The sequence below is a fragment of the Neoarius graeffei genome, chromosome 22 (genome assembly GCF_027579695.1).
Source record: "Neoarius graeffei isolate fNeoGra1 chromosome 22, fNeoGra1.pri, whole genome shotgun sequence".
NCBI classification, from domain to species: Eukaryota; Metazoa; Chordata; class Actinopteri; order Siluriformes; family Ariidae; genus Neoarius; species Neoarius graeffei.
The window spans coordinates 6,188,520-6,214,263 of record NC_083590.1 but is presented as its reverse complement, the minus strand read 5'-3'; the positions used below and the strand labels follow the sequence as shown (position 1 = coordinate 6,214,263).

General features: G+C 40.3%; 1 protein-coding gene across 3 annotated transcripts; it reads left to right on the top strand.

The window, feature by feature from the left end:
• The first annotated feature begins 1,001 nt into the window (after window positions 1–1,001).
• On the top strand, window positions 1,002–25,744 carry zgc:65811 (uncharacterized protein LOC393524 homolog). Of its 3 annotated transcripts, none has more exons than XM_060904255.1 (9): window positions 1,002–1,133; window positions 20,760–20,858; window positions 20,986–21,076; window positions 21,642–21,739; window positions 22,341–22,415; window positions 22,492–22,593; window positions 22,678–22,782; window positions 23,635–23,712; window positions 24,411–25,744. In XM_060904255.1, exons 2-9 carry the CDS (start codon window positions 20,793–20,795, stop codon window positions 24,585–24,587), a joined length of 792 nt encoding a protein of 263 aa, XP_060760238.1. In that variant the 5' UTR covers window positions 1,002–1,133; window positions 20,760–20,792; the 3' UTR covers window positions 24,588–25,744. The 3 variants fall into 3 exon arrangements, with proteins under 3 accessions (XP_060760238.1, XP_060760240.1, XP_060760239.1); XM_060904257.1 differs by lacking the exon at window positions 1,002–1,133 and adding an exon at window positions 1,314–1,333; XM_060904256.1 differs by lacking the exon at window positions 1,002–1,133 and adding an exon at window positions 17,592–17,887.

The following is a 25,744-nucleotide window of genomic DNA, read 5'->3' as shown; positions in this document are numbered from 1 at the left end:
CAGCTGGGATAGGCTCCAGCTTGCCTGTGACCCTGTAGAACAGGATAAAGCGGCTAGAGATGATGAGTATTGTATGTATGTATTTTTGTAGTGCCTTTTTTTGTTGGCCCAGATTGCTTTAATGTCGGTTGTTATGTTGTCAATGGGAAAAAAACAATAAAAACTTTAATTATAAAAGAAAGATTGTTCTCAATGTTTCAGTAAAACAATATGTATAAACTTAGGGAGCCCTCACTTCTATTCACAGTAAAAAGCTGAAAACGTGCCGACGTAAGAAATGTAACAGATTGGGGGGGGGGGGGGGGCACTGCACTTTAGCAGAATTGTTATTTTTCACACACATACACGGGCCGGGGGGCGGCACGGTGGTGTAGTGGTTAGCGCTGTTGCCTCACAGCAAGAAGGTCCGGGTTCGAGCCCCGGGGCCGGCGAGGGCCTTTCTGTGCGGAGTTTGCATGTTCTCCCCGTGTCCGCGTGGGTTTCCTCCGGGTGCTCCGGTTTCCTCCACAGTCCAAAGACATGCAGGTTAGGTTAACTGGTGACTCTAAATTGACCGTAGGTGTGAATGTGAGTGTGAATGGTTGTCTGTGTCTATGTGTCAGCCCTGTGATGACCTGGCGACTTGTCCAGGGTGTACCCTGCCTTTCACCCGTAGTCAGCTGGGATAGGCTCCAGCTTGGCTGCGACCCTGTAGAGCAGGATAAAGCGGCTAGAGATAATGAGATAATGAGAATACACGGGCCGGGGGGGGGGTTTCTCAGGTGACTGTGGGTTGGTTTGGGTAAATTCTCCTGATGTTGACTGTGTGTTGGAGTAAAAGGCTGGGAGGGTCTGACTCGGATATGTGGATTCTGTGCGAATTGCGTCAGTAACGGACAAAACAAAATCCAGCACACTTTCGTTTCTTCAGCAGGGCTGGGTTTCGGTTTCTGCTGAAATCTAACGGAAAAACGCGCACTCACTCTTCTATTGGTCTAATATTGCCCAACCCGCGCGGAGTGTGTGTGTGTAAGAGAGAGAGAGAGAGAGAGAGAGAGTGAGTGTGAGAGAGAGAGTGTGTGTGAGTCCACAGGCCAGACACGCTGCAGTAAGGAGAGCGCGCGCACACTCAGCAGAGAGAAGAGAATCGGTCGGTGAGTAACGAAGCGCTCGCGACTTTATAAACCTACCCGGTTTATGCGAAAGGGGACATTGAGTGAGTGTGTGTGTGTGTGTGTGTGTGTGTGTGAGTGAGTGAGTGTGAGAGTGAGTTGTTTTCATCCTTTCTGACTGCGGACGGTGAGGCTGTGAGAGACTCAGTGGGGTGTGTCCCGCTCCGGTACCGGTGGATGAGGTGAGCTTTGGGACGGAACCGCGCTCCCTCTGCGGGAGAAGCAGCCCATGGTGGCGCGCAGGGTGTGTGTATGTGTGTGTGTGTGTGAGAGAAACAGCAGCCGCAGTTCGGGGTGGGGACTGAGTGAAGAACTCATTCTGAATTCTAACGCATTTTTAATGTCCGTGCGGGTGCTGTTACTGTCATCCACTCACTGTCTGTGATCCACTCACTGTCTGTGATCCACTCACTGTCTGTGATCGGGCAGTCATTTATAGTCATTCTTGTCTTTCTCCTTCCTGCCTTCTGTCACCAGCAGGAGCGGAGTGGAACTCGCGCTGTTTCTGTGCGCCATTCTCGCGCTGTTTATACTCGGGTTCTTTCTTTCTTTTTCTCGTCTCATCTCGTCTTCACCCGCTTTATCCGGGGCCGGGTTTCTTTCTTTTTACATGCATAAATTTTAACAAATAAATCCAATCCAGACCAGGGAGGGTAGGGTGGGTGGGAGGGGGGGTAGGGGTTGGGTGGGAGGGAGGGTAGGGTAGGGTGGGTGGGAGGGGGGGTCGGGGTAGGGTGGGAGGGGGGGTAGGGGTAGGGTGGGTGGGAGGGGGGGTAGGGGTTGGGTGGGAGGGAGGGTAGGGTAGGGGTAGGGTGGGAGGGGGGGTAGGGGTAGGGTGGGTGGGAGGGGGGGTAGGGGTTGGGTGGGAGGGAGGGTAGGGTAGGGTGGGTGGGAGGGTAGGGTAGGGGTAGGGTGGGAGGGGGGGTAGGGGTAGGGTGGGTGGGAGGGTAGGGTAGGGTGGGGGGGAGGGGCGGGTAGGGAGGGGGGAAGGGAGGGGGGAAGGGGAAGTGGGGAAGGAGGAATCTCACTAAAGCTGAAGCAGATACACATAAAAACACTGAGCTGTCTTTGTTCAGCACAGTTAAACATGGACCATCCTTTAAAGGGAAAGTCACTCCTGGATGCTCCAAACGTGTTCTAGAAACCGCCAGGTGACATCATGGAGCTTATATTTTGTATCAACACCATCATTTGCATATGAAAATATGTTCCACAAAAGCACACTTTTATCAGGACAGAAATCAACAGATTATAATTTAATTTCCTATAGAAATGAGGATTCTTTCTTTCTGTTGACAAAATGTATGACTTCTGTTGAGAACGAGGAGAAAATGAAGATGTGTTTGTGAGGGGTCAGGAAACCGAGACCAACCATCACTAAATACATGTGTAAATCCGAGAACAAGTCACTCCTGGATGCTCCAAACGTGTTCTAGAAACCGCCAGGTGACATCATGGAGCTTATATTTTGTATCAGCACCATCATTTGCATATGAAAATATGTTCCACAAAAACACACTTTTATCAGGACAGAAACCAACAGATTATAATTTAATTTCCTATAGAAATGAGGATTCTTTCTTTCTGTTGACAAAATTTATGACTTCTGTTGAGAACGAGGAGAAAATGAAGATGTGTTTGTGAGGGGTCAGGAAACCGAGACCAACCATCACTAAATACATGTGTAAATCCGAGAACACATAAGTGGGACGGGAACAATGGTGATCAGTGATTGGTTGTTGGAAACAGTGGTGATCAGTGATTGGTTGTTGACTTTACATCCTGGTGGTGAGTCATGAACCTGTTGTCTCAGTTCCTAGAACCACCAGCTGTGTTGTGAGCTGGAGAGTGATATCCAGTGTAGCACTGGCGGCTCGTTAATAGGGGTGATTTGGGCGACGCACTCCCAAACGGGGAGGGAGATTTTTATTTTTATTTTTTATCTACTCCTACTACCAACAGTAATGTCATTGTCCAATCAGGCTAAGGTCGCGCCTGGTGTAGCCACGCCCTTTTGGGGCGATTTCTGTCAGGTTCAGATTTGCCCCAAAATCTCCCATTGACACTAATGGTACATACGTTTTTTTCGAAAATCATGCTCCCAATGCATTTTCTATTAGGTTTTATGTGCTCGCACAAGCAGCGTTCTTACGTCATACGCCTGTTGCGCCGCGCAAGTGTTGCCAGATTGGTTTTAAGTGCATTTTGGAGGGTTTTGAACATAATTTTGGGCTGGAAAACGCAACTTGTGCGGGATATGTGTGAACGTTCTATGAAGATGGCGGCGAGTGTTGAGTGCAATAATACGATAGCGTCTCTGAAAGAAGTTCCCTTTAGTCGTCGTACCAATGAGGAGAAAATGGCAATCAAACAGCTAGGACCTCCTAGACCGAATTTGAACATCAAGCAAGTGTCTACGAAGGGGGAGAAGACCTACTCAAGAGGTTTTAACAAGAACTGGTACCACCGGAAAACTTGGCTAGCTGGCTGTGATGTAGTCAATACTCGTTTTTGCTACCCTTGCGTTCTCTTCCACCCTGGAAGTAGCACACAGACGGTACAGTGATATTTGAATTTACTTGGCAAAAGTTGTTTTTGTGTGTGTGTGTGTGTGTGTGTGTGTTACCAATGGCAGTTGTTTTACCAATGGCAGTTTAACATTGCCATGTTTTTGTTTTACCAATGGCAGTTTAACATTGCCATGCTTAGAATATTTCAGTAGCCTCAAGTTCTCTCTGACTTGGTATAAATTAAGCATATTTTCAGTTTTTATATATTGTACAGTATGTGTTCATTGGAGCCAGCAGCACCTTACCTTTTTTCCAACTTGTTAAGCCAAGTTGCACTGACTACAAAACCTTGTGTAACCTTGTGTGTATATAGCTAAATAACTAAAGTCTTTTGTGTTCATTGACATGCTTGTAATACTTTAAATTTCCTTTTAAGGCATGGCTTTCTGGAGGAATTCTTGGGGGGAAAAAACTGCAGAATTTATTTAGAATTATTTGTTGTTAAAATGGTGCAATTCCATATAACAAAAAACACATTAAGCTGCACATGTTTGTTTGATGGTTATGCTTTTCTTCATCTTTTTCAAAACTTAAATAAACACTTGTTTTGGATTTATATCCTGCCACTTTAATTGCATTCTTTAGAATGAAGAAATTAGAGTATGTTTATAATTAAGAATTTGTGTCTACTTATTATAGAATACTGGAATAATATGAGAAAATAAATAAGTAATGTAATATTAATTGATTGTGATGCCAAATGTTTTGCTTTGAAGGCTTCACAATGAATCTTCCTTAGTTTTAGCCTGGCAAGCCAGACTAAATGTGAATATTTGCCACTCGTAGGCAAAAATATTTTTGGCCGCTAGGCGGATGGGTCTAGTTTACTAGGCTACCTTAGTTTGCCACCTTTAACTTGTTTAGTGTTGCCACCTAGTGGAGAGAAGAGATATTGTCTATATTGATATCTGAATTTACCAGGCAAAAACAAGTTCGGCCAATTGATTTGCTACCTAGGTCAATTTACTTCAGTCCTGTGGACATTTACGGTCCGTGTAGACATAACGGGGGAAAATTGCCCCCCCTGAAAAAAAATTCAGGAGCCGCCACTGCAGTGTAGGACAGTTGCTAACATCTGATCCAAAGAGTTGTTAGGTTTTTTGCTACTTAAAAAAAACTTGCTAAAGTGGTCTAAACGTTAAAAAAAAAGAAGCCAAATCCAGCTGCAGAGTCAGAGATTCCTGTGGCACCACTGGAGCGAATCCTGAATGTAATAATAATTGTGACTCACTGAAGGAAGGAATCACTACTCACAAATATTAAACTACAGCGAGACACTCTTTAATCTCCCTTGTCTCGTTTCTTTTCTACGAATGTAAAAGCAAAGTGACAAGTCTTAATGTTGTCTGGTTTATTTCTTTGTAATTTAGTGACAGAAAATCTAAAAAAAAAAAGCGAAAACAAACAAAAAAAAGTCCTGATGTGAGCGGTCTACTGTGACAGAATATCAACAGAAAGCTCAGTGATGTTTGAACGTTAAACACACAACATTCTGGCAATTAGTAGAAATGTCCTAATCTAAAAATGTTAGCTGTGGAGTAAATAAAGTACGAGGAAACAGAAATATTTTTTGTAATAATGTTCTCCTCATTTATTTGCTGCTGAAGGTGGTGTTTACTTTTGGTGGTCGTTATCTTACTTGTACCTTGTGAACTTACACACTGGTGAGGTTTGGTATCTTTTGTTTACTCTGAACAACATGGAATAGCAAACTCACTCTTATTCATCAACTGTGCAGGAATCTCAGGCTAAACAAGATTAGTACTAGAAGTTGTGTTTTAATAACCGTGCATTTCCTTTTCCTGTCCTAAGTGTCCTGAGTAGGGTTGCAAAGGGGTGGAAAGTTTCCTGGAATTTTGGAAGCTTTCCCGGAAAGTTTCTGGGAATTTTGAAGGGCCTGGGAATATTGGGAATTTTCAGGAATTTTCAATTTCGGCATTTATTAAGTTTTAAACATTTTAAAAGATTTCATCACCCAGAAAAACAAATTAAAATCCATGTTTAGCCTTTCTTTCAATTATGTACTGTTTTGTGCTAATTAAGAACAGGACATATTGCTAAAGGCCAATTAATAAAAGGCTTTTAGTTTTTCAACATTAGTATTATATTCAGATTTTTCAGTGAAAAATTATTCTCAATCTCAATTAGGGATTTTTCTTCAAATAAAGCATTTTGCCACTCTTACATTTTGTGGGAAATTCCAAGATGCTAAATATAATAACAGTAGGGGAGAGCGGGGTAAGATGAGCCACTTTTTACATTTTTCATCATAACTACATGTTAAAGCCATTTTTGCTTCCAGTCTACACACCATACCAAATTTCAAAGTGTACTGTTACTATCTGAGCAAAAAATAATTGATAAGCTCTTATGGTTAGAGTGATATTACCTCTTGAAAAAAAAATGTCAAGTGGCTCAACTTACCCCATGCACGGGGTAAGATGAGCCACTGTGTGGGGTAAATTGAGCCAACACAAAACATGTTAGGTTAACAAAGTAAACAACTTTTATTATTAGAAATACAATCAGTGAATCAAGTCAAGTCAATCAAGTGGGGGATAGGGCCGTTGCATAGAGAAGGGGAGATGAAGAGAGAGGTGATAGAACGAGATGGGATAGGGAGGGATAGATAGATGGATAGAGAGAGAGATATGCATAGATAGATAGAAAGAGGGATGGTTAGAGAGGGAATGAGAGATGTACTATATTATAGAAATTATTAAAACAGTAGAACAGTGCCAAAAAATCTTATTTCTTTCAGTAGGTTAAAACATGCAGCAATCATTCCATCCATAATAATTTCATCATTATTCAATGTTCCAAGCGTTCAAATTGCAAGGGAACACCATTTGCCTCTCCCTCCGTGCTGTCCCCCCAACAGTAAAGGGGCGGGGCAATTTTTTCACAATATCCTGTCTTGACAGGACAGCCTCATCTTTCTCTTTGAAGACAAAGGTTGGCTTTCTTGCAGAGCCATGGCATGACCGGCTTCTTTTGAGAAATCTTGCCTCTATTTCGAAGACATCCAATTTGATTATCTGGCCAATGAAGAAATGCACTTTCTTCTTCCCTGTGAATTTTGCCACAACGTAATCCCCCACATCTAACAACTGGTCTTCCTCATCTGATGTCATATATATATATATATATATATATATATATATATATATATATATATATATATATATATATATATATATATATGTCATATATGACCAGTAAATGTGAAAACTTAAGTGTCATCCATATTGGGTAAGCTCAGCCACCAATGGGGTAAGTTGAGCCAGTGGCTCAACTTGCCCCACATCTAATGGCTCATCTTACCCCGTGGCCACCATTTTGTAGAAAAATGCTAATAAAGGGGATTAGGCTAATCAAAATTATTTTTATTAGCATTCATATCATAGCTTAGAAAGCCACTAACTTAACCCTAATGTGTCTAAATATTATTCTACTTTTGTCTTCTCTAAATCATCTTCACTGTGGACAAACATGGAATTGACTTAGAAAGCACAAAAACAAATTTTTATAAATATCTCCCTCACCTAGTTTGACATGTGGTGCTCCTCTCCACAAGTGTAAGTAAATGGTCCCGGCCCCCTTTGAATGTGGTCACATGGTCACATTTGTGTACTGTTTCTTAGAAACAGGGGGTGGCTCATCTTACCCCCTGGCTCATCTTACCCCGCTCTCCCCTACTTTTTGGTAAGAACTGACTGGAAATCTAACTCATTGCATAACAAGTAGTGATTTCTAAAGATCTTGCAAAACCTCAATTTTGACCATTTTTATTACAAAATTTTACAAAACTTGAAGACTTGTCGACAGATTTAATCACAAAGGTATCACATCATAAAATAACAAGGAATATTAAAAAACTGTAAAGTTTCTAATTACTAGTAGTCTTGAAATAAGTTTTGCTGCTTGTAAAATATATTAGTGCCACTTTTTTCTTTGAATCTGAAGCAAGGCTGTTTAATGTCATTGTTTTAATAGCATCGTATACCCTAATCATTACTTCTAATCCGATAATTTGCAAGCAAATTACTTGACAGGATATGGTTTACAAACCAGTTGCAAAATGAAAAAGGAATTCAAGTTGTTGAAGTATAATTAGTAAACAGAAAAGTTACAGGAAGCAGCCTTCAAAATCATAAGTGGAGTTAAAGTTGCTTTTGAAGACAAGTTCTCACAAAGTCTAAGGTTATTGTTTAATTCATTATACATGTACCAGGGAAAACCCATATTGTTTTTGTAAAACAGTTTGTGGTTATTAATTTTCTCAGTTGTTTAATTAGTTACATGCTTGTTTTTGCTTGGATGTTCTTCTGAACAGAACAGAGACCCAGAGCAATATCCTAATTTGAATAAAAGGACCTTTTTTTTTTGTACCAATTTTTAAGTAAAGTTGGTTTTGAAAATTCCCGAAAGTTCCCAAAATTCCCATGGAAATTTTCCACTCTGAAAATTACCGGGAATTTTGCAACCTGAGTCCTGAGGTCTGTTTTTTGTGCAAACCAAGAGCAAGTTGTTTTTTTGTTATGAATATAGCAGTTTTGGAATCAGTGAACAAGTCGGAATGAGTTTCATTTCCGTTTAAAGGCTTTAAACATTTCTACTGTAATATAACCTGGAAAGAGGAAGGAAGAACAGTATTACCCAAACCTCTAACCTTTCCTTGCAACAGGTGTCACTCCTGACCGCAGGGATAAAGAACAATAGAACTGGTGGTCCAGTGTAGCTTCATAATAACTTAGAACTATTAGAAGAGGACTAATCACACTGAATTAAATATTACAATGTGCAGTTTTGTGCTTCTAGGGTTTTATTAAAAACAAAAAATGTTCATATATAAGAAAAACTTCAGCATGCGATAAATGTGGTGTTACTGTAGAGGAACCAGACTGGTGTATAATTTAATAATCACTTTTGTTATTTTTTGGGTCACCTAAAACCAGAGCGCTGCTGAGTTCTGGTTTCTGATTGGGCAGAAGGTGTTGATTAATTTTCTATAACAGCAGCTCTGACAGTGGCGCAGCTGTAAATTACAGGTTATACACTGGTTCTAATACATTATCGTTTCTCTAGTAACAGCTCAATTATAGGGATGTGTACGCTGGATGCTCTGTGTAAACAGAAAAAAGAAAAACATTATTGTTGATATTGTAAAAAAACACACTTTTAATGAATTAATACATATGCTACCCTTTTACAGCTTTGGGGAAGCTGTGGCCTAATGGTTAGAGAAACAGCTTTGGGACCAAAAGGTTGCTGGTTTGATTCCCTGGACAAGCAGGACTGGCTTAAGTGCCCTTGAGTAAGACACCCAGCTGCTCTGGCAAGAGTGGTGGTGTACCTTGTGTCTGATTAATCAAAGAAAAGCTATGATGTGATTATCAGTTTGGGCATTGAACCTGACTGAACATATGCTAAAGTCTCACAACTACAGAAATGACTCACTGTTTTCTTAATATTTCCTAAATAATAGGCTATGTAGAGAAAGTAATATTTACCCTGTGTCTGAGGAAACGTCTCATCTCATCTCAAAACTTTCAGACAAGGGCAAAAATGTTTTAGTTTGGCACTTTTTATTATCCAGGGGGGAAGGGGAAGAAGCCATCTTTGGTGTTTGATGTAAAGCAGTGTTGAAGTGTTCGTGTCATTTCCACCAGCCTGTTTGTGCAGGTTGTGGTTAAATCTGTGAAGAAGGCAAGCTAAAACCTGCATGTTCCCTCAGCTCTGCTTCAACTTATCTCCTGAACCCATACGAAAAAGAATAGTAAAGAACTTATAAGAATTTACCACTGTCTTAGTAGTAAATCCTTATAAATATAAGGATAAATCCTTATAAGGATTTATAAATAAATATATATGCCATGTATGATTTACTCCTGAAAGTGGCCCATTTTGCATTTTCCTCATACAAATTTTTTTATGAAAATCTAGTATGTATGAAGTGAACATTGTGCATGTTTTTTACAGATAATGTGTATGATGAATTACACCGTCTTTGTATGCTTCATGTAATGTTTGTAGTTTTAAATTATGTTTTACAGTTTAAAATGTACATGCCTTTTATATGTAAATCCAACACAAACATATGTGGATTTACATATAAAAGGCATATACATTTTAAACTGTAAAATATAATTTAAAACTACAAACATTACATGAAGCATACAAAGACGGTATAATTCATCATACACATTATCTGTAAAAAACATGCACAATGTTCACTTCATACATACTAGATTTTCATAAAAAATTTGTATGAGGAAAATGCAAAATGGGCCACTTTCAGGAGTAAATCATACAGGGCATATATATTTATTTATAAATCCTTATAAGGATTTATCCTTATATTTATAAGGATTTACTACTAAGACAGTGGTAAATTCTTATAAGTTCTTTACTGTTCTTTTTCGTATGGGAAAGATCTGAAGTTTGAAGTGAAGGTTCACAGTAAGGGGTGAGTTTGTAGCACTTGTTGGTTTAATTACAGCCAGGGGTTAAATTGGGCCGGGGCTGTCCGGGGCTGAGCCCCGGCACATGAGCTCGGAGCGGATGGCATATGATCACGCACACATCAAAAGCAACAAACCCTTTTCATGATTTTCAGTTCTGAATAATTAAATATCGTTTTATTAATCAATAAACCCATGACTTTTATGAGATAGATCATAGTTTTCCTGATAACAAGACGACCTGTTAAAGCTATTTAGAACAGAACTTGCGATCAGAGATTCTGGTTTCTGGAACACTGCGTGGGTTGCCAATTCCGCTTTTTATAAGTGACTTTGGGGTTTCTTTTTTTGTGAGCTCGCTTTAAAAAAAAATCAGAAGTCGTGGTTTGCGGGTTTTTGGGCTTGTGTTTCAGCGTTGTGACTTGTTTATAATTTTCTCCGTACACCGTCTCCCCTTTTACCTGCATACGATCCTAATCCATCAGAGGTGCTTGAACGAACTGTCTGTGCATTTGGCGAGTTCAATTTCCATAGTCCCCAGTTATCGACAGAAATTAGCCGGGGGAAGGGGTAGATAATCATTATCATATTTTTTATTATTAAAAACAAAATATCAAATAATACTGAAGAGGGGAAAAAATAATACTGATCTAAATATGTTGTGTTTTTATTTTTAGACAGTATGTGTTTAGCAAAACACATACTGTCTAAAAATAAAAACACAACATATTTAGATCAGTATTATTTTTTCCCCTCTTCAGTATTATTTGATATTTTGTTTTTAATAATAAAAAATATGATAATGATTATGTTCACTGTATTGTTAATATTATTAGTGTTTTATTATTTATTGTTAATATTTAATTTAATGTTAATTTATTATTATTTATTGTTAATATTATTAGTGTATTATTAGTGTAATTATTATTGTTATTATTATGTATTCAATTATTTATTTGGCATGTGGTGCTTTTTGTATTGTCTAGAACATACATAAGATGAGCATATTATAGCAGCAAAATAGAAGCACAATCATTTGAATGCAGCAAAAGTTTTGCTGCATTCAAATGATTGTGCTTCTATTTTGCTGCTATAATATGCTCATCTTATGTATGTTCTAGACAATACAAAAAGCACCACATGCCAAATAAATAATTGAATACATAATAATAATAACAATAATAATAAATGCTTCCAATGTTATAGTGTTGTTTGTATTTGGTTGCATTCACTGCATGAATATATTTGATTGACAATTTGACTGACAGTGTTTTGGCATATTTAACATTTATCCTCCAAAATAAATCAACTGTTTTGGTTTAAGATTGTGCAAGCCTTCAAATTTTCTCACTGAACATTTCTCCTTCACATTTTTCACCTGTTGGCATGTGACAAGATTTAACATGATATTGCTCAACCTACCTCTGTAAAGTCAGCTAACAACTTATTAAAATGCACCAGAATTCAGCAAATAACATGTATGATAATAAAAAACTTCTGGGGGAGGACCCCCAGACCCCCCACTAATCATTTCCTTCAAACCAATGTACAACAACCTGTACAATCTGTTACATTGGCCAACCAATCTACATTCAAACTGCCATAATGTGTAGGGGGGCACTACAAGACACACATAGGCCTACAACACACAGATAAGGTGTATATCTCTGTGCAATATGATATGATTATCAAATTAGAGGGTTATTTTCCAAAAAGTATATTGGGGCAGGGCGGCGGGGGCAGGGGCGGGTACGAGGCAGAGCCCCCCCACATAACCAATCCCAATTTAACCCCTGATTACAGCCCAGGAACTAAAACACCCCGAAACTATGTAAACTATAAAACTAACTCACAGATGTAAAAAATATGTAATTCAGGAATGTGAGTATAGTGTATCTTTAAAACTGCCCCCCCCAGAGTATATAATTTAATTTAAAAGACCAAATTATATATTAGATAAGTTCTGATGGTGCACTACATTCACTTTCCCAGGCAGAATTTACAGAAGAAAAGTTAAAACAGAAATACTCTTCAAACGTTTTAGAAAAGGATTGACAGAATGTTTGGTAAAATATGATGGGTATTATTGAAATGCCATGAAAATATAAATTTACACGATGTTCTAAAAACATACTGTAACAATGCTGCTCATGAACATTAATGCTGCTTAACTATACTAAATGTTTTTGCAACGTAAAAAGCAGAGGTGGGACAAAGTCACTAATGTGCAAGTCACAAGTAAGTCTCAAGTCCTACCACTCAAGTCCGAGTCAAGTCACAAGTCAAGGCACTTTTGACCAAGTCAAGTCCAAGTCCAAGTCCTACCCAAGCCAAGTCGAGTCCAAGTCCAAGTCTCATTTTTTTCCAAGTCCCTAACAAGTCACCATTTATTCTACAGGCAATCAACACATTTTTGATCACAAATGTATTACCTCTCCACACTGCAGTGTATGTCCTCCTTTGCCAGTCACCTTGGATAAAAATGTCTGCTAAATGTAATGTAATGTCAATGATTCATAGAGGCAGCACAAGTAACTACAGTACACCCATTCTTTTCCATTTTAAAATGTTTTAGAGCTTGCCCCAAGACAATCAAAGAATCTCAGAGGAGACAATGATTAGTTAGTTAACGTTAGTAAAGCATCCTAAATTTTCAGTGAGTTTAGTTTGAGTGAGTCAGTGTACATCTGAGGCTAAGGGTGTGAGAATGAGTGAAAGTATGACCATTTCCTTAAATTTTTTATTGGAAAATTAGTGAGAAATTAAAACAAAATTCTAAACAAAACTAGTACTGGTACTGTGTAACAAAAATCATTTTCTTTTCATTTCATTCATGTCATTTTTCACATAAAAATGCTTTTCATGTGCATTTTAAGACATGAAACTCAAAGTCCAAGCTAACAGATGATCTGTGTACTTTTAGAATCAAAGAATGGTTTTCCTTCTGAAGTTAGGCACTGTCCCAACATACAACATGACGTGCCTTTAACACAATACAACGTGGCTTGAGTACGTTTGTGTGTGTGAGAGAGACCAACTAACTGACAAAAAATTCCGGAAATATCTGTTCTCCACTACTGAGAGAGGGATGTTGCATCCAATGACCAAATCTGTTAGTATTGAATTTGTGATGGCTTTTTGTTGTGGGTGGGTAGCATTGTACTGTCTATCTTTTGCAGTAAGGAATCCAGAAATGGACGGCTGCTCTGTCTCACTTGGGATGATCTTGTTCTTCAGATATTCTGCAAATCTAAACAAGGAAAAAAAAATGTAAAATTAGTAGGCCTACTTGTTTTCTGTTTTTAATCATGTAGACATTAACATGTTTTTATCATTTTCAATATCAAAGTCTGAGTTCATTTAATCCGAACATATTTGTTTATACACAGTATAATGTTTAATACAAGCCAGTCAGGATGTTCCCTTAAGCAGTTTAGCTAGACCACAATGCATTCACTAAACACTTGCTAAAATACCAGTAGCCTCAGTAAACACAGAACGTTGTGACGATGTAGCCAGAATCAGAGTCCTCTAGGGCTCTGGCCAGAATGTGAGAATGAAGCCCTGGCAACATTCTAGAGAGCCGTATAATAAAGTAGAATAAACAGTTGTTGTGAATTTCAGAATGTTCAGCGGAATCCTCCAGATCCAAGTTGCGTGCTTTTGGCGAATTTGGTTTCTCGCCAGAGACTAATAAATGCACTGGTAAAGCCACGCTATGTAGAGGCATTGTGTGCCCTGTCGTTTGGGTAAGACTGTGGGATAATGCTTCGCGTCGGAGTAGGCTACACTCCAATCTGTCGGGATGTACTGCGCTATAAAACGTCAGCTGAGCTTACATTTTACATAGCCCAAATGGCCCATTATTCACATTGCCTACATGACACCAGAGAGAGGAAGAGAATAGAATTGAATGTCTCTGATGACGTGTAATCCAGCACTAATAACACGCATCGCACAGCGTCCATGACTTGGTGCAGTACGTAGCAAACAGTTAAACACCTGGTTTAACTTGCATTGCTAGTCATCTCGTCTCAGTGGTTTAAATGCCTTTCATGACAAGCACTGACTTTCCCATTGCAAAGAGCGAACTTCTGTTTTACATACTTAGTTTGCAGCCTGGGTAACTGTTTATTTGATTTAAGTTTTATCCTTTGCTGTCCGGTTCTTATCATAAGTCTGTGTCGTTCTGACCAGAGCCTTTATAACAATCTTGTAAACGTTCTCTGCTCTGACCAAATCACCACCTTCTGGCTATGCCTTCCCAATGTGTGTTAGCTGGTAGCCTAGCCCACATAATCTAACACTAGACTGAACACAAAAGCAATCCAATAAAAAAATCTACTTCACTATTTTATATTCAGCAAAGCAAAACAAATCCTTGACAGCGTTAATATATTAACACATTCCACTTCTAGCCACCAACTAGCCTGTACAGATTCTTGCTACCTGGCTTTGTTACTTACTTGTCCTTATGCAGCCTCAGGTGACGAGCGAAGTTTGATGTGGTTGACTGGCTGTCCGAAATTGTGGCTCCACATGTTCTGCACGTAGCAAAGCGTTTGCCATCTGTATTGGAGTATTCTTTAAATCCAAAGGAAATTACGCGGGGAATCATGTTTTTATCCGTCTGTTCATCATTCAGTGTCCTCGTTGCCCATCACCGTTTGTTTTTTCATTTGAACCAGTTGAAGTGCTTGAGCAGGGCCGGAGTGGGCCCTGTTTTCACTCCGGGAGTTTAATTCACATTCAGGCCACTTTGAAATGGAGGAAGAATTTGAGTACATTAAAAAAGATAAAACAAATAACTGTTCTTTCACAATGCTTTTTATTTGGTTTAAATTCAGGTAGTGACAATGTATGTTGTTCGTCGTTCTCTGCATTACTTTAGGGTTAATAAAACTTCCATTACGCAGTAGTTTAATGACCACAAACGTAATGCAGAGACCGACGAACGATTTCATCTAGTATGAGACGGGGCTCCACTTAAAATTGGATGGTGTGTGGCCGCGTGTCTAATCCGCATATACATTTATCTGTGTCACCAACATGTCCCAAAGTTCCTTAGTGAAAATATTTGAAAACACATCCAAAGGACAAGAAATCGGCATCTTCGGCCCGGGTGTGGGAATGAACGTTTACGTCGGGGGCGAAATCCAGCTGACTGCCACTCCAAATAGCAAAGCAGCGAGTATGGCTGATTGTTTCGCGTTATTTAAGACGAATTACACAACACATTTTTAGTCACATAGTCTTAAAATAACGAAAGCACCCATCTCGCGTGCATTTGAACCAATGCTTGTGCATTACATGCCGCATACGCCTCGAAAATAATGGCAAATCAACAATGCTGGGTACTCAGCAACCGGCAGATAAAGCGTGAGGGCGCATTAGGCAACTCAAAAATGCTTAAATGAAATGTAGGCTAAAGCAAGTGTTCGATTCTGCTTAGAATATTGGCATACGCATACACCTCTTCTAAGTTATATATTTAACAACAATTATTTAACATCAAATATGACTTCTAGGCCTATGTGTTCATAACCACAATGTGCGCACGCCTGTGGAAATGCACGGTGTGACAGCGAGATGAAATAGGCTGGATGAGGAAATAACGCGCAACAGCACATTTGGGACCTGTTCATCTAAAATTGTTAATAACTGGGATGTAAAGCAATGTCCGGTTCTTCTTAGAATTAAGACATACACCACATCTATACCGTGTAAATTGCGAGATTTCACATGACATCAAAAAGCTGAATTGACATCGCAAACTATCGACACATTATAGGCCTAGCATAGACTGATAAAATCGACAAACAGGGTTATCATACTCCATATCTTTCGTAACCTACCAGCTGGTCTTGAGAACATATCTGTCAATTTGGCACATTTTGCTGCCACCTTTTTTAAGCTCCGCCCTTTCGGTTCCACCTGGCCTCTTTCTGCCCTCCATCACTGACGCGCGCTGTTTCGCGCCAATGTTGTTCCCCGCAATACAGAGGAGGAGTCTTGGACCAAACCAACTGCAATAGAGGGGAGGGGAGAATTTCCTTATTTGGTAGCGCCTATTTAATCTGCTGCGATGCTGTCGGCGTCTGGGCTGCCATGTGAAAATGCAGAGTGCAGTTGAATTGATGATTAATGCAAGAATAAGATCAGTGACCAAAATTAGTGAAAATTATTTTCCCCATGCTCCAAGCAGGCCACCATTGATGGTTTGGGCCGGGGATGGTCCCGGCTAAATATAGGGCCACCCCGGCATTGTGCTTGAGTGACACCTAGTGCTAGTGGATTGAGCTGCCGTAGCCTAGGACAAGGAGCTACACCGCATTCAAATAATAACGAGTGTACTTGGATTCAAAATCGGGGGGGGGGGGGAATATTTATACCTGATACGCCAAGTCATTGCAAGCTAAAACTGTCAAGTCCAAGTCAAGTCTCGAGTCAACAGCGTGCAAGTCCGAGTCGAGTTGCAAGTCATTCCTCATCTAGGGATTTCAAGTCTCAAGTCATCAAAATGGTGACTCGAGTCTGACTCGAGTCCAAGTCACATGACTCGAGTCCACATGTCTGGTAAAAAGGTTCCCATGACATCCAAAAAGGTGACAGGTGGAACATTGTTAGAGTCAGGTGTTTCTAGAACCATAATGTTCTGCTAACATAACATTGCTAGCTTCATAAGATCCTGGTCACACAGCTCGCAATGGGTTTGCGAATACTTGGCAATGAAAGATTGGTAGCATCGGCATCAACCGTGTGATGTACAGTGATTGTTCTTCAAGCTTTTTTTTTTTTGGTGTTTCTCCACCTCATGAGTGGTGAAAAAAAGTCACAAATTTCAATAATTGTATTGAAATTTTGGTGGCAATGTTTTTGTTGGGGCGGCATGGTGGTGTAGTGGTTAGCGCTGTCGCTTCATAGCAAGAAGGTCCGGGTTCGAGCCCCGTGGCCGGCGAGGACCTTTCTGTGTGGCGTTTGCATGTTCTCCCCGTGTCCGCGTGGGTTTCCTCCGGGTGCTCCGGTTTCCCCAACAGTCCAAAGACATGCAGGTTAGGTTAACTGGTGACTCTAAATTGACCGTAGGTGTGAATGTGAGTGTGAATGGTTGTCTGTGTCTATGTGTCAGCCCTGTGATGACCTGGCAACTTCTCCAGGGTGTAACCCGCCTTTCGCCCGTAGTCAGCTGGGATAGGCTCCAGCTTGCCTGCAACCCTGTAGAACAGGATAAAGTGACTAGAGATAATGAGATGTTTTCATTGGGAAACTAAGCGGCGAATACTTGCAGATGGGGTTGGGAACACTTCCTGAAAATCAGGGAAGCATCGCCACTAAAACACATTTTCATCAATAACCAATTGCAAATCCTCATGAGCTGTGGTGTAATCGTAGCCCTAACATTCTCAAAAGAGCTCTAATGGAAACACTTCCTGACAGGAAACATTCAGCTGATCGAACCCTTCGGAGTTAAGTGTTAAGAGGAACTCAACACTTCCAGATTTTTGAGCGTACCCAGTTTAGGCATGTTTTTACTGTAAGAATTTTTTTAGAAACTTGGGATCTATATTGACGCATTCAGACTAAACAGTTCTTGGGACTTATTGAGAGGAACGACGCTCTGGGGATCTCCACCAAGAACTTCACACCTTCAAGGGCTTTTCTTCTGTTTGCATTCACACCGCAGTAGGAACGCTGACACGATGTAAGCTGGTTTGCTAGCAGGAAATGCTCACAAAGATTTTTATATTTTACTTAGATGCGTAATCACGTACAAAATCATGCTGTATTTCCACTATTGCACATACTTGCGCTCAAGAAAGCCTAGATTTCGCTGTTGGTCCAGGTTTTATTTCCATTTTTTAATGCTAACACTGAGAACTGTTGTTTACAAAGCTAATATTTTACGCTGCATTGGACAGTATTTGATCAATCACTGTACACTTGCATCACTCATAGTCCCTTTAGTGCTGCTGGGAGAGAACCTATCCTGTACTAGGAGCTACAAAAATCCCTCTAAATGGTGTTCTAAGAACTATGATCATTCTCAGTTCGAGCAGTGCAGCAAACAAAAAAGGTGGAACTTCCTCCAACAGTTTGAAGAACTATGAAAAAGTTCCTCCAGTCCAAAAGCACCTTATGAGGTTTTAGTTCCTGGTTTGGATTTCCAAGTTCCTGCTGCAAAGTGGCTCATGTTCCAATGATATGAATTAGGGCGGAGCTTGCTGAAATAAGCATGACCGATTCGTCATTGAATGACCATCCTAACCATCACTCAATGTTTATAGCTGCGATCTGGGACTTTTTCTGCAGTTTTGTATTATTTTGTTTATATTGTATGGACGTGTAAAGACTGCGTCTGTTCGAAAGACCAAACAATCTCTATCTTATCGACATTCGGCTCCCTGAACAGCACTGGCCTTGATCAAGGCCGTTGCTAGGGCAACATTTCCCCCAGAAGGTCACTACCGGGAGACACTCTCTCTCTTCGCATTCCTTCCCCAATTTTCCACGGTCACCGTTTTTCACCCCCAGTGTAACAAGCGGGTGCGTGACCAGCGCCGCTTGCATGGCTGCAGGAGCGGACGGCTGCTTGCTTGCGCTGGGTTACCTCTACCTCCTCCCCTCCCCTCCTACCCCCTTACCCCTTCCCCCCCACCCCTGATTGCCCCCTCCTTCCCCCCTTTCCCCCCCTCAAGTCCCATGTTTTAAAGTGTACTTGTGTTTATTGTGTGCTTATGTGCAGAGGTTTTTAAATGCTTCCACACTGTACTCCTGATAGGAGCATAGTGGGGGGGTGTTCTTTTTTCCTCATGTTACTACTGTGTTTCTTTTTCTTTTCTTTTATCCCTGTCTTCCTGTCCTGTTCCCCCTCTGTAAGGACAGGTTGATGGTCAATTTCACTGGTAACAGTGACAATAAAGGGTTCATTCATTCATGTGTAAAAGCATGATATTTAAAGCTAGACGCCCTTTCAATTTCATAAAATCGGTGAAATTTAGTTCGCTCTGAAATGTGGTGATTGTGATATCTGTTTATTTCTGTAATATCTCACAAAATATCAGGCCATTCTGTGGCTGGGAAGTTATTTAATTTTAGGGGATTAAAACAAATAATGTGCATAAAATCGCTCGCTGCAGTCAAGCAGACAGAGGAAGTCCGTGTGCGCATGCGCAGGCTTACCTTCTTCTTTTGGGTTTTACGGCAGCTGGCATCCACAGTGTCGCATTACTGCCATCTACAGGTTTACCTTTGAGCGTGCACTGACGGTTCCATCATTCTGTCGCTAAACGAACAGCTGATCACACCGAGGTGCTCGCTAAGCGCCCATATTTATTAGTTTGGTCCTGCGTTTCCTTTCCTTCATATATAACATAACGTCTTTTCTTCTTCTCGCTTTCTTTCCATTACTGTAGTCGGTCTTTCATGTTTCATTCGCACACTCACGTCCTCCATTTTTCTCTCCTGTTTCAAATTTGTATCCCACAATGCCTTGCGTGAACGGGGAAAGCCCACCACGTGAAGTGTGACGTAGTATCTTGAATTGGGTCATGTTGAAGCAGAAAAAAATAGCGGAGAATTTTGGGCCATGTGGAGATAAATTCATTAATTGTTCTATTTAAAAAAAAAACTAATAAAATTGGAAGTCTGTGATTTGAATTCAGTAGCTTTCGGTCACTAAACAAAAATAATTGGGTGTCTGGAAAATTCTTTTTATGACCTAAACCTGAAAAATCTGAAAGGCAGTACAGCTTTAACCTCATAGCAGATCCTGTAGCTATTGTTTCATTATTCATATTTATAGCTTAAAATAGTGATGAGATTTTCATGTTTTCACAAGGTGCAAGCTATCCCTACTTATAGAATCAGAATCACTTTTATTGCCAGGTATGTGGACACACACGTGGAATTTGACTCCGGTTTCACTTAGCTCTCATACGTAGTACAAAACAGATAAAAAAGTGTATACACAAAACAAGCAAACAAAAAAAATGGTGCAGTAGGTGCATAGTGCAAAGTAATCCAAGTAAGTCAAGTATGAAATAGATAAATATAAAGTATACAGTGTGCACAGAAGCCATCATCAAATAAAATCACACCGCATGCTCCTTTTTTAAAAACGTGTAAAAGTTAATCACAGTTCATGTCGATCTTCATCATGAAAAGATCTCCTACGTATCCAGACCAGAGCAAAACAAATGCCAAGCGCCTCGGTGTATGACTTTAGGGGACTGTGCACTACTGAAGTGTTCTCATAGTTTTGCAGTGCAGAGCAGGAATTGGTCCAGGAACTGTTGAGTTCTCCATGAGGACAGTTCAGTTCAGGAACCTGTTTATGTTTGAGGACACCTTGTATAGCAGGAGATCAGGCAGTGTACAGGAAGTCTTTTCCCTCAGTCTGTGAGATTTTTCTCCATGTAGAAGTAATTCAGTGCTGATTAAAGTTTAATATTGTGGTGTATCTTGAGAATGATTATCATCAGCACATTCCGAATGTCATGCTTAAAAGGATTTTTCCCATTAATTAATTATTAATCATGCTATTTTATTTTCCCTCTCTGGCTGTGTCTCTTTAGTTGGTTGAGTGTATCTAGGCAGCTGTGATCATCATGGCGTTGGGTGGATGTGGACAGATATGCAAATGGATCGTCATCCTGTTCAACATACTCTTCATTGTAAGAGGCTCATTAATATTCATATTCACAATAATGGAGAGTGAATTAGGTTTCAGAGTGTTCAACAGTGTACTCAGATTTAATACAGATGATTCTCTCTCTCTCTCTCTCTCTCTCTCTCTCTCAGTTGGTGGGTATAGGTTTATTAGCAGGTGGACTGTATCTGCGCTTCAGTGCTGACGTACCCGTGGAGTTGAAAACCAACCATTTCGTCTTCAGTACGTTGTTTCATTTCTATTTTTTTTTAAATTATATACTACATTTTCAGGGCGGCACGGTGGTGTAGTGGTTAGCACTGTCACCTCACAGCAAGAAGGTCTGGGTTCGAGCCCCGTGGCCGGCGAGGGCCTTTCTGTATGGAGTTTGCATGTTCTCCCCGTGTCTGTGTGGGTTTCCTCTGGGTGCTCCAGTTTCCCCCACAGTCCAAAGACATGCAGGTTAGGATAATTGGTGGCGCTAAATTGACCGTAGGTGTGAGTGTGAATGGTTGTGTATCTCTCTGTGTCAGCTCTGTGATGACCTGGCGACTTGTCCAGGGTGAGCCCTGCCTCTCACCCATAATCAGCTGGGATAGGATCCAGCCCGCCCGCAACCCTGTACAGGATAAGCAGTTACAGATAATGGATGGATGGATACTACATATTCATGATTTAACTCTATGCTAATTGTTTGTAAAATAACGTATACATTTAAGTAGTAGTATTTGTCCACCTATCCATCCACCATCCTTTACACCGTCCATTTATTTATCTAGTCCTTTGTTTTTGTCTTGTCTCTCTCCAGTGGTTGGACTGTGCATAGCCATTGGTGTTGTGATTCTCATCACTGCCTCGATTGGAGATTATGGCTCCTGTAGTGAGAATAAATCTGCACTTGGTGTGGTGAGACACACACACACACACACACACACACACACACACAAGTGTGCACTTCTACACTGTAATTGTAAATAAACAGTAAGTTGAAGTTTTATCACCTGTTTTTGAGGATGTGGATTTTTTTTTTTTAAGAAGAAAACCTGAGTGGACACACAAACATTCTCAAACTGAAAGAAAAGACATGACATTCATTCTAACTAGTTAAATCTTTTTCCAGAATGGAGCACTTTGTAGGATTTAATAGACATGTCATTTCCCCAGCCTTGAAATTAGCCCCACCCCAAATCCAGAGTTATTTCTACTGCTCATTTGATAGAAGGCAAAATATTGCATTAATCTTACCAGAAGTCTACAATACTTACATTACCCAATGTCCATATGTAAAACTAATACTGTACAAATAGGACATTAAAACGATAATGGAACAAGTTTAAATGCAGTCTAACATTCGCCTGACCTGAGCTTCTACAATAATTAATTGTGAATTCCAATTAAGATATCGAGAATTTCAGGCACAACACTTTTGGAAGAGGGAATTTTGTCACTCTTCTTAAAAATATTCAACAGAACAGGATGTGATGTGTTCACGTTACTTTCTCTGCAGTACTGCTGTCTGCTGTTCCTGCTCGCTGGAGCAGCTGCCATCGGAGGGGGCGTGGCCTTTGTTAACAACAGAGAGGTAATTGTACATTACTGTAATATTATTACAATTGCTTCTGTTTAGCTGGAGTTTGATCGTCATTTTTAAAATTCAGTTCTCCAGACATGTTTCAGAGTTTTACGCTACCATCTACACCCAGTACTTGGTTACAGGAGACGTAATCCGAGCCTTCATCCTCAAACTGTTCCACAGCGCTGTAGGTCCCCCCCCACACACACACACTTCTTGTACAAGTGTGTTTAATAGCCAAAAGCCTGACTGTGAGTGCTTGTGTCCACAGTTTGACTGCTGTGGCCTGGGAGGAGCTGTGCAGACGCTCATGGGTGATACCAACATCTGTCCAAAGCAGACATCCATTCTGGGAATTTCTGTCTCCACCTCTTCTGTAAGTCCCACCCACCAAATTTCTGCATTCTCATAGCTTTTTGTGGTGTTTTATTCCTGGTTTGCAATTCACACTTTAGCCAACCCCGGCCTCCGTTTCTGAGGAGTGCTTTAGTTAACCTGGCCTCCGTTTCTGAGGTACTCTTTAGCTAAACCTGTCCCCATTTCTGAGGTACTCTTGAGCTAACCCGGCCTCCGTTTCAGAGGTAAGCTATCCTGGCCTCCATTTCTGAGAGACTTTTTCGGTAAACCTGTGTCTGTTTCTGAGGTACCCTTCACTAAACCCGGCCTCCATTTCTGAGGTACTCTTTAGCTATCCTGGCCTCCATTTCTGAGATACTATTTTGCTAAACCTGTCTCCATTTCTGAGGCACACTTTAGCAAAACCAGCCTCCATTTCTGAGGCACTCTTCAGCTAACCCAGCCTCCATTTCTGAGGTACTTTTTAGCTATCCTGTCCCTCTGTTTCTGATGTACTCTTATTTATCTCGTCCCTCTGTCTCTGAGGTACTCTTTTAACTAAACCTGTGTGCATTTCTGAGGCACTCTTTAGTAAAACCTGTTTCTTTTCCTGAGGGACTGTTTAGCTAACCCGGCCTCCATTTCTGAGGTGCTCTTTAGCTAAACATGTCTCCGTTTCTGAGGTGCTCTTTAGCTATCTTGTCCCTCCATTTCTGAGGTACTCTTTAGCTATCCCATTCCAGTGTTTCTGAGGTACTCTTTAGCTAACCTGGCCTCCGTTTCTGAGAAACACTGGCTTGCAAAGGCTCCGTTTTTTTTGTGCATCTCTTTCTGTAGTCAGAGAGTAGTGCTCAAATTAATAATAACTTTCTGTCGACATATTTTTGTGCAGAGTTGCCTGCCTGTGATTATGAGCCAGCTTGAGGCATCTTCTGTGCTGACGTTTTTTCTGGTAATTGCTGGTACTCTGGTGAGTAATAACCCACAAAGAGAAGTAATCAGAACTAACATTATTTATTGCACGATTGGAGCGACAATTTAGAACATGACTGAGAGAACCAGTTTGTTTCAAGTTTGAGTCAGACTCTGAAGTTTTTGGTTTTAAAGCAAAATCAAATTTAGGGTTTAGTCAGAATCGGGTTTGGGGTTTAATCAGTGTCAGGTTTACAGGTAGTTTAGCCAGAGTCAAATTTATTTACTCAGAGTTAAGTTTGTAGTTGGTGTTGTCTTCATATAATTTATAATAATGGATTAATCATAGTAATATTTGGGATTTTGTCTCATTCCTATTCAGAGTCATCTTCAAGGTTTAGTAATTCAGGTTTGGAGGTTGATCAGAGGCAGATTTAGTGTTTAGTCAGAATCATGTTCAGGGTTTAGTCACTGGCAAATTAATATTTGGGATTACAGAGTTTAGAGTCAGGGTTAGTTTTAAATCATTGTCACATTTAGGGTTTAGTCAGGCTTAGAGAAAAGAGTCATGTTTAGTGTTTAACTTAGTCTGCTTCAAAGTTTATGTTCAGACTGTAAACTCATGCTGTCTGTCTTTGTCTCTCTCTTTCATCTGTGACAATTTCTCTCTCTCTGTCCATTTGTATGTCTGTCTGTCTTTCTATCCCTCTCTCTCTCTCTCTCTCTCTCCATCTTTCAAACTGTCTCTGTCTCCAGATCACTGTTTTTGTGTGCGCTGGTTTTATTTGCCAGCAGCTGTCTCGTCCTGTCCTTGTTTCTCCTCCGTACATCCCTCTCTCCCAGAGTCCTTGTTCTCCCTCCTCCATTACTGTCTGCTCCTCTATCCCTCCTTCTTCTCATCCATCCTACACCACTGTGGCTGAACAAATCTGACCTAACATAAAGCAGACTGTCTTGCATATTTGTCATTCCTATATTTTTTCTTCTATATACACCTTTTTCAGAATAGTGATGGCTAGTGGGTGATTATTAGAGTTCTCTCCATCTTCTATTAGTTCAGTGTTCTACTTGAAACTTTGATCTTTTTGGGTTTCTCTTCTGGTCTTCACCTCTCTCTCTCTGGTAGTTCCTGGTGTTGGTTTGCAGTGTTATGCTGTGCTACAGCCTAAAGAACAGTGTGCACTACTCACCACCACTCTACTACTGACCCACAAAACTCAACGATGCAACACACCTGGCTTACGTCTGGTCTCCTTCTTCTGCCTGTCCTACATCTGATCATCTCCTGCCCGTCTCTTCTCCACTCCAGTCTTCGCATATCCTCCTTTATTCACCCAATATTCTCCAGCCTTGTCCCAATCTTCTCAATTTTCTCTTTTTCTCCATCACTTCTTTTCACTCTTCTGCAACTCCTGCTTCTTGCCTCCCTTCTTCACTTCCTCTCTTCTCTTCCATCTATTCTTCCTCTTTTCTAGATGATTTGTCTACTTAAGTGGAACAGAGATGAAGCAGAGTTGCGCCAGTGAGGAGGACTTCTGCCTCTCTCTCTCTCTCTCTCTCTCTCTCTCTCTCACACACACACACACACACACAGTGATGTTTCCATTGGGTTCTTTATTTCTGGAGTTAAAAGATGAAAAGGGAACTTGTAATTTACTTATTCAAAGCACTTTCCTCCAGAGGAACAGACAAAATTCCACTCTGAGCCAAAACCTGTCATGCATTCCTATCCTTATGGGGACATTTTGACTTCAAAAAGATCTAAAATCTTTATTAAGTCTTGGTTTAATATATATTAATTGTACTTTTAAGAATGCTGTAGAAATTTATCATTCAGACTTGCTTTTTGTTTGTATGGGTTTAGTTTCTAAAGTGTGTGCACATTCCCAGTGTCGTCACACACACTTTGCAAATCATTTCCATTTCATCATTTTTTTCACCTTTTGTTTTTATTGTACTTTTAAGAATGCTGTAGAAGTTTATTATTCAGACTTGTTACATTAAGTGTGTGAAATGAGGTATAAATGTTACATTTTCTTTCCTATAGCATGAAAAATGTCATTTTCCTACATTAATAAATTTTAATGTGA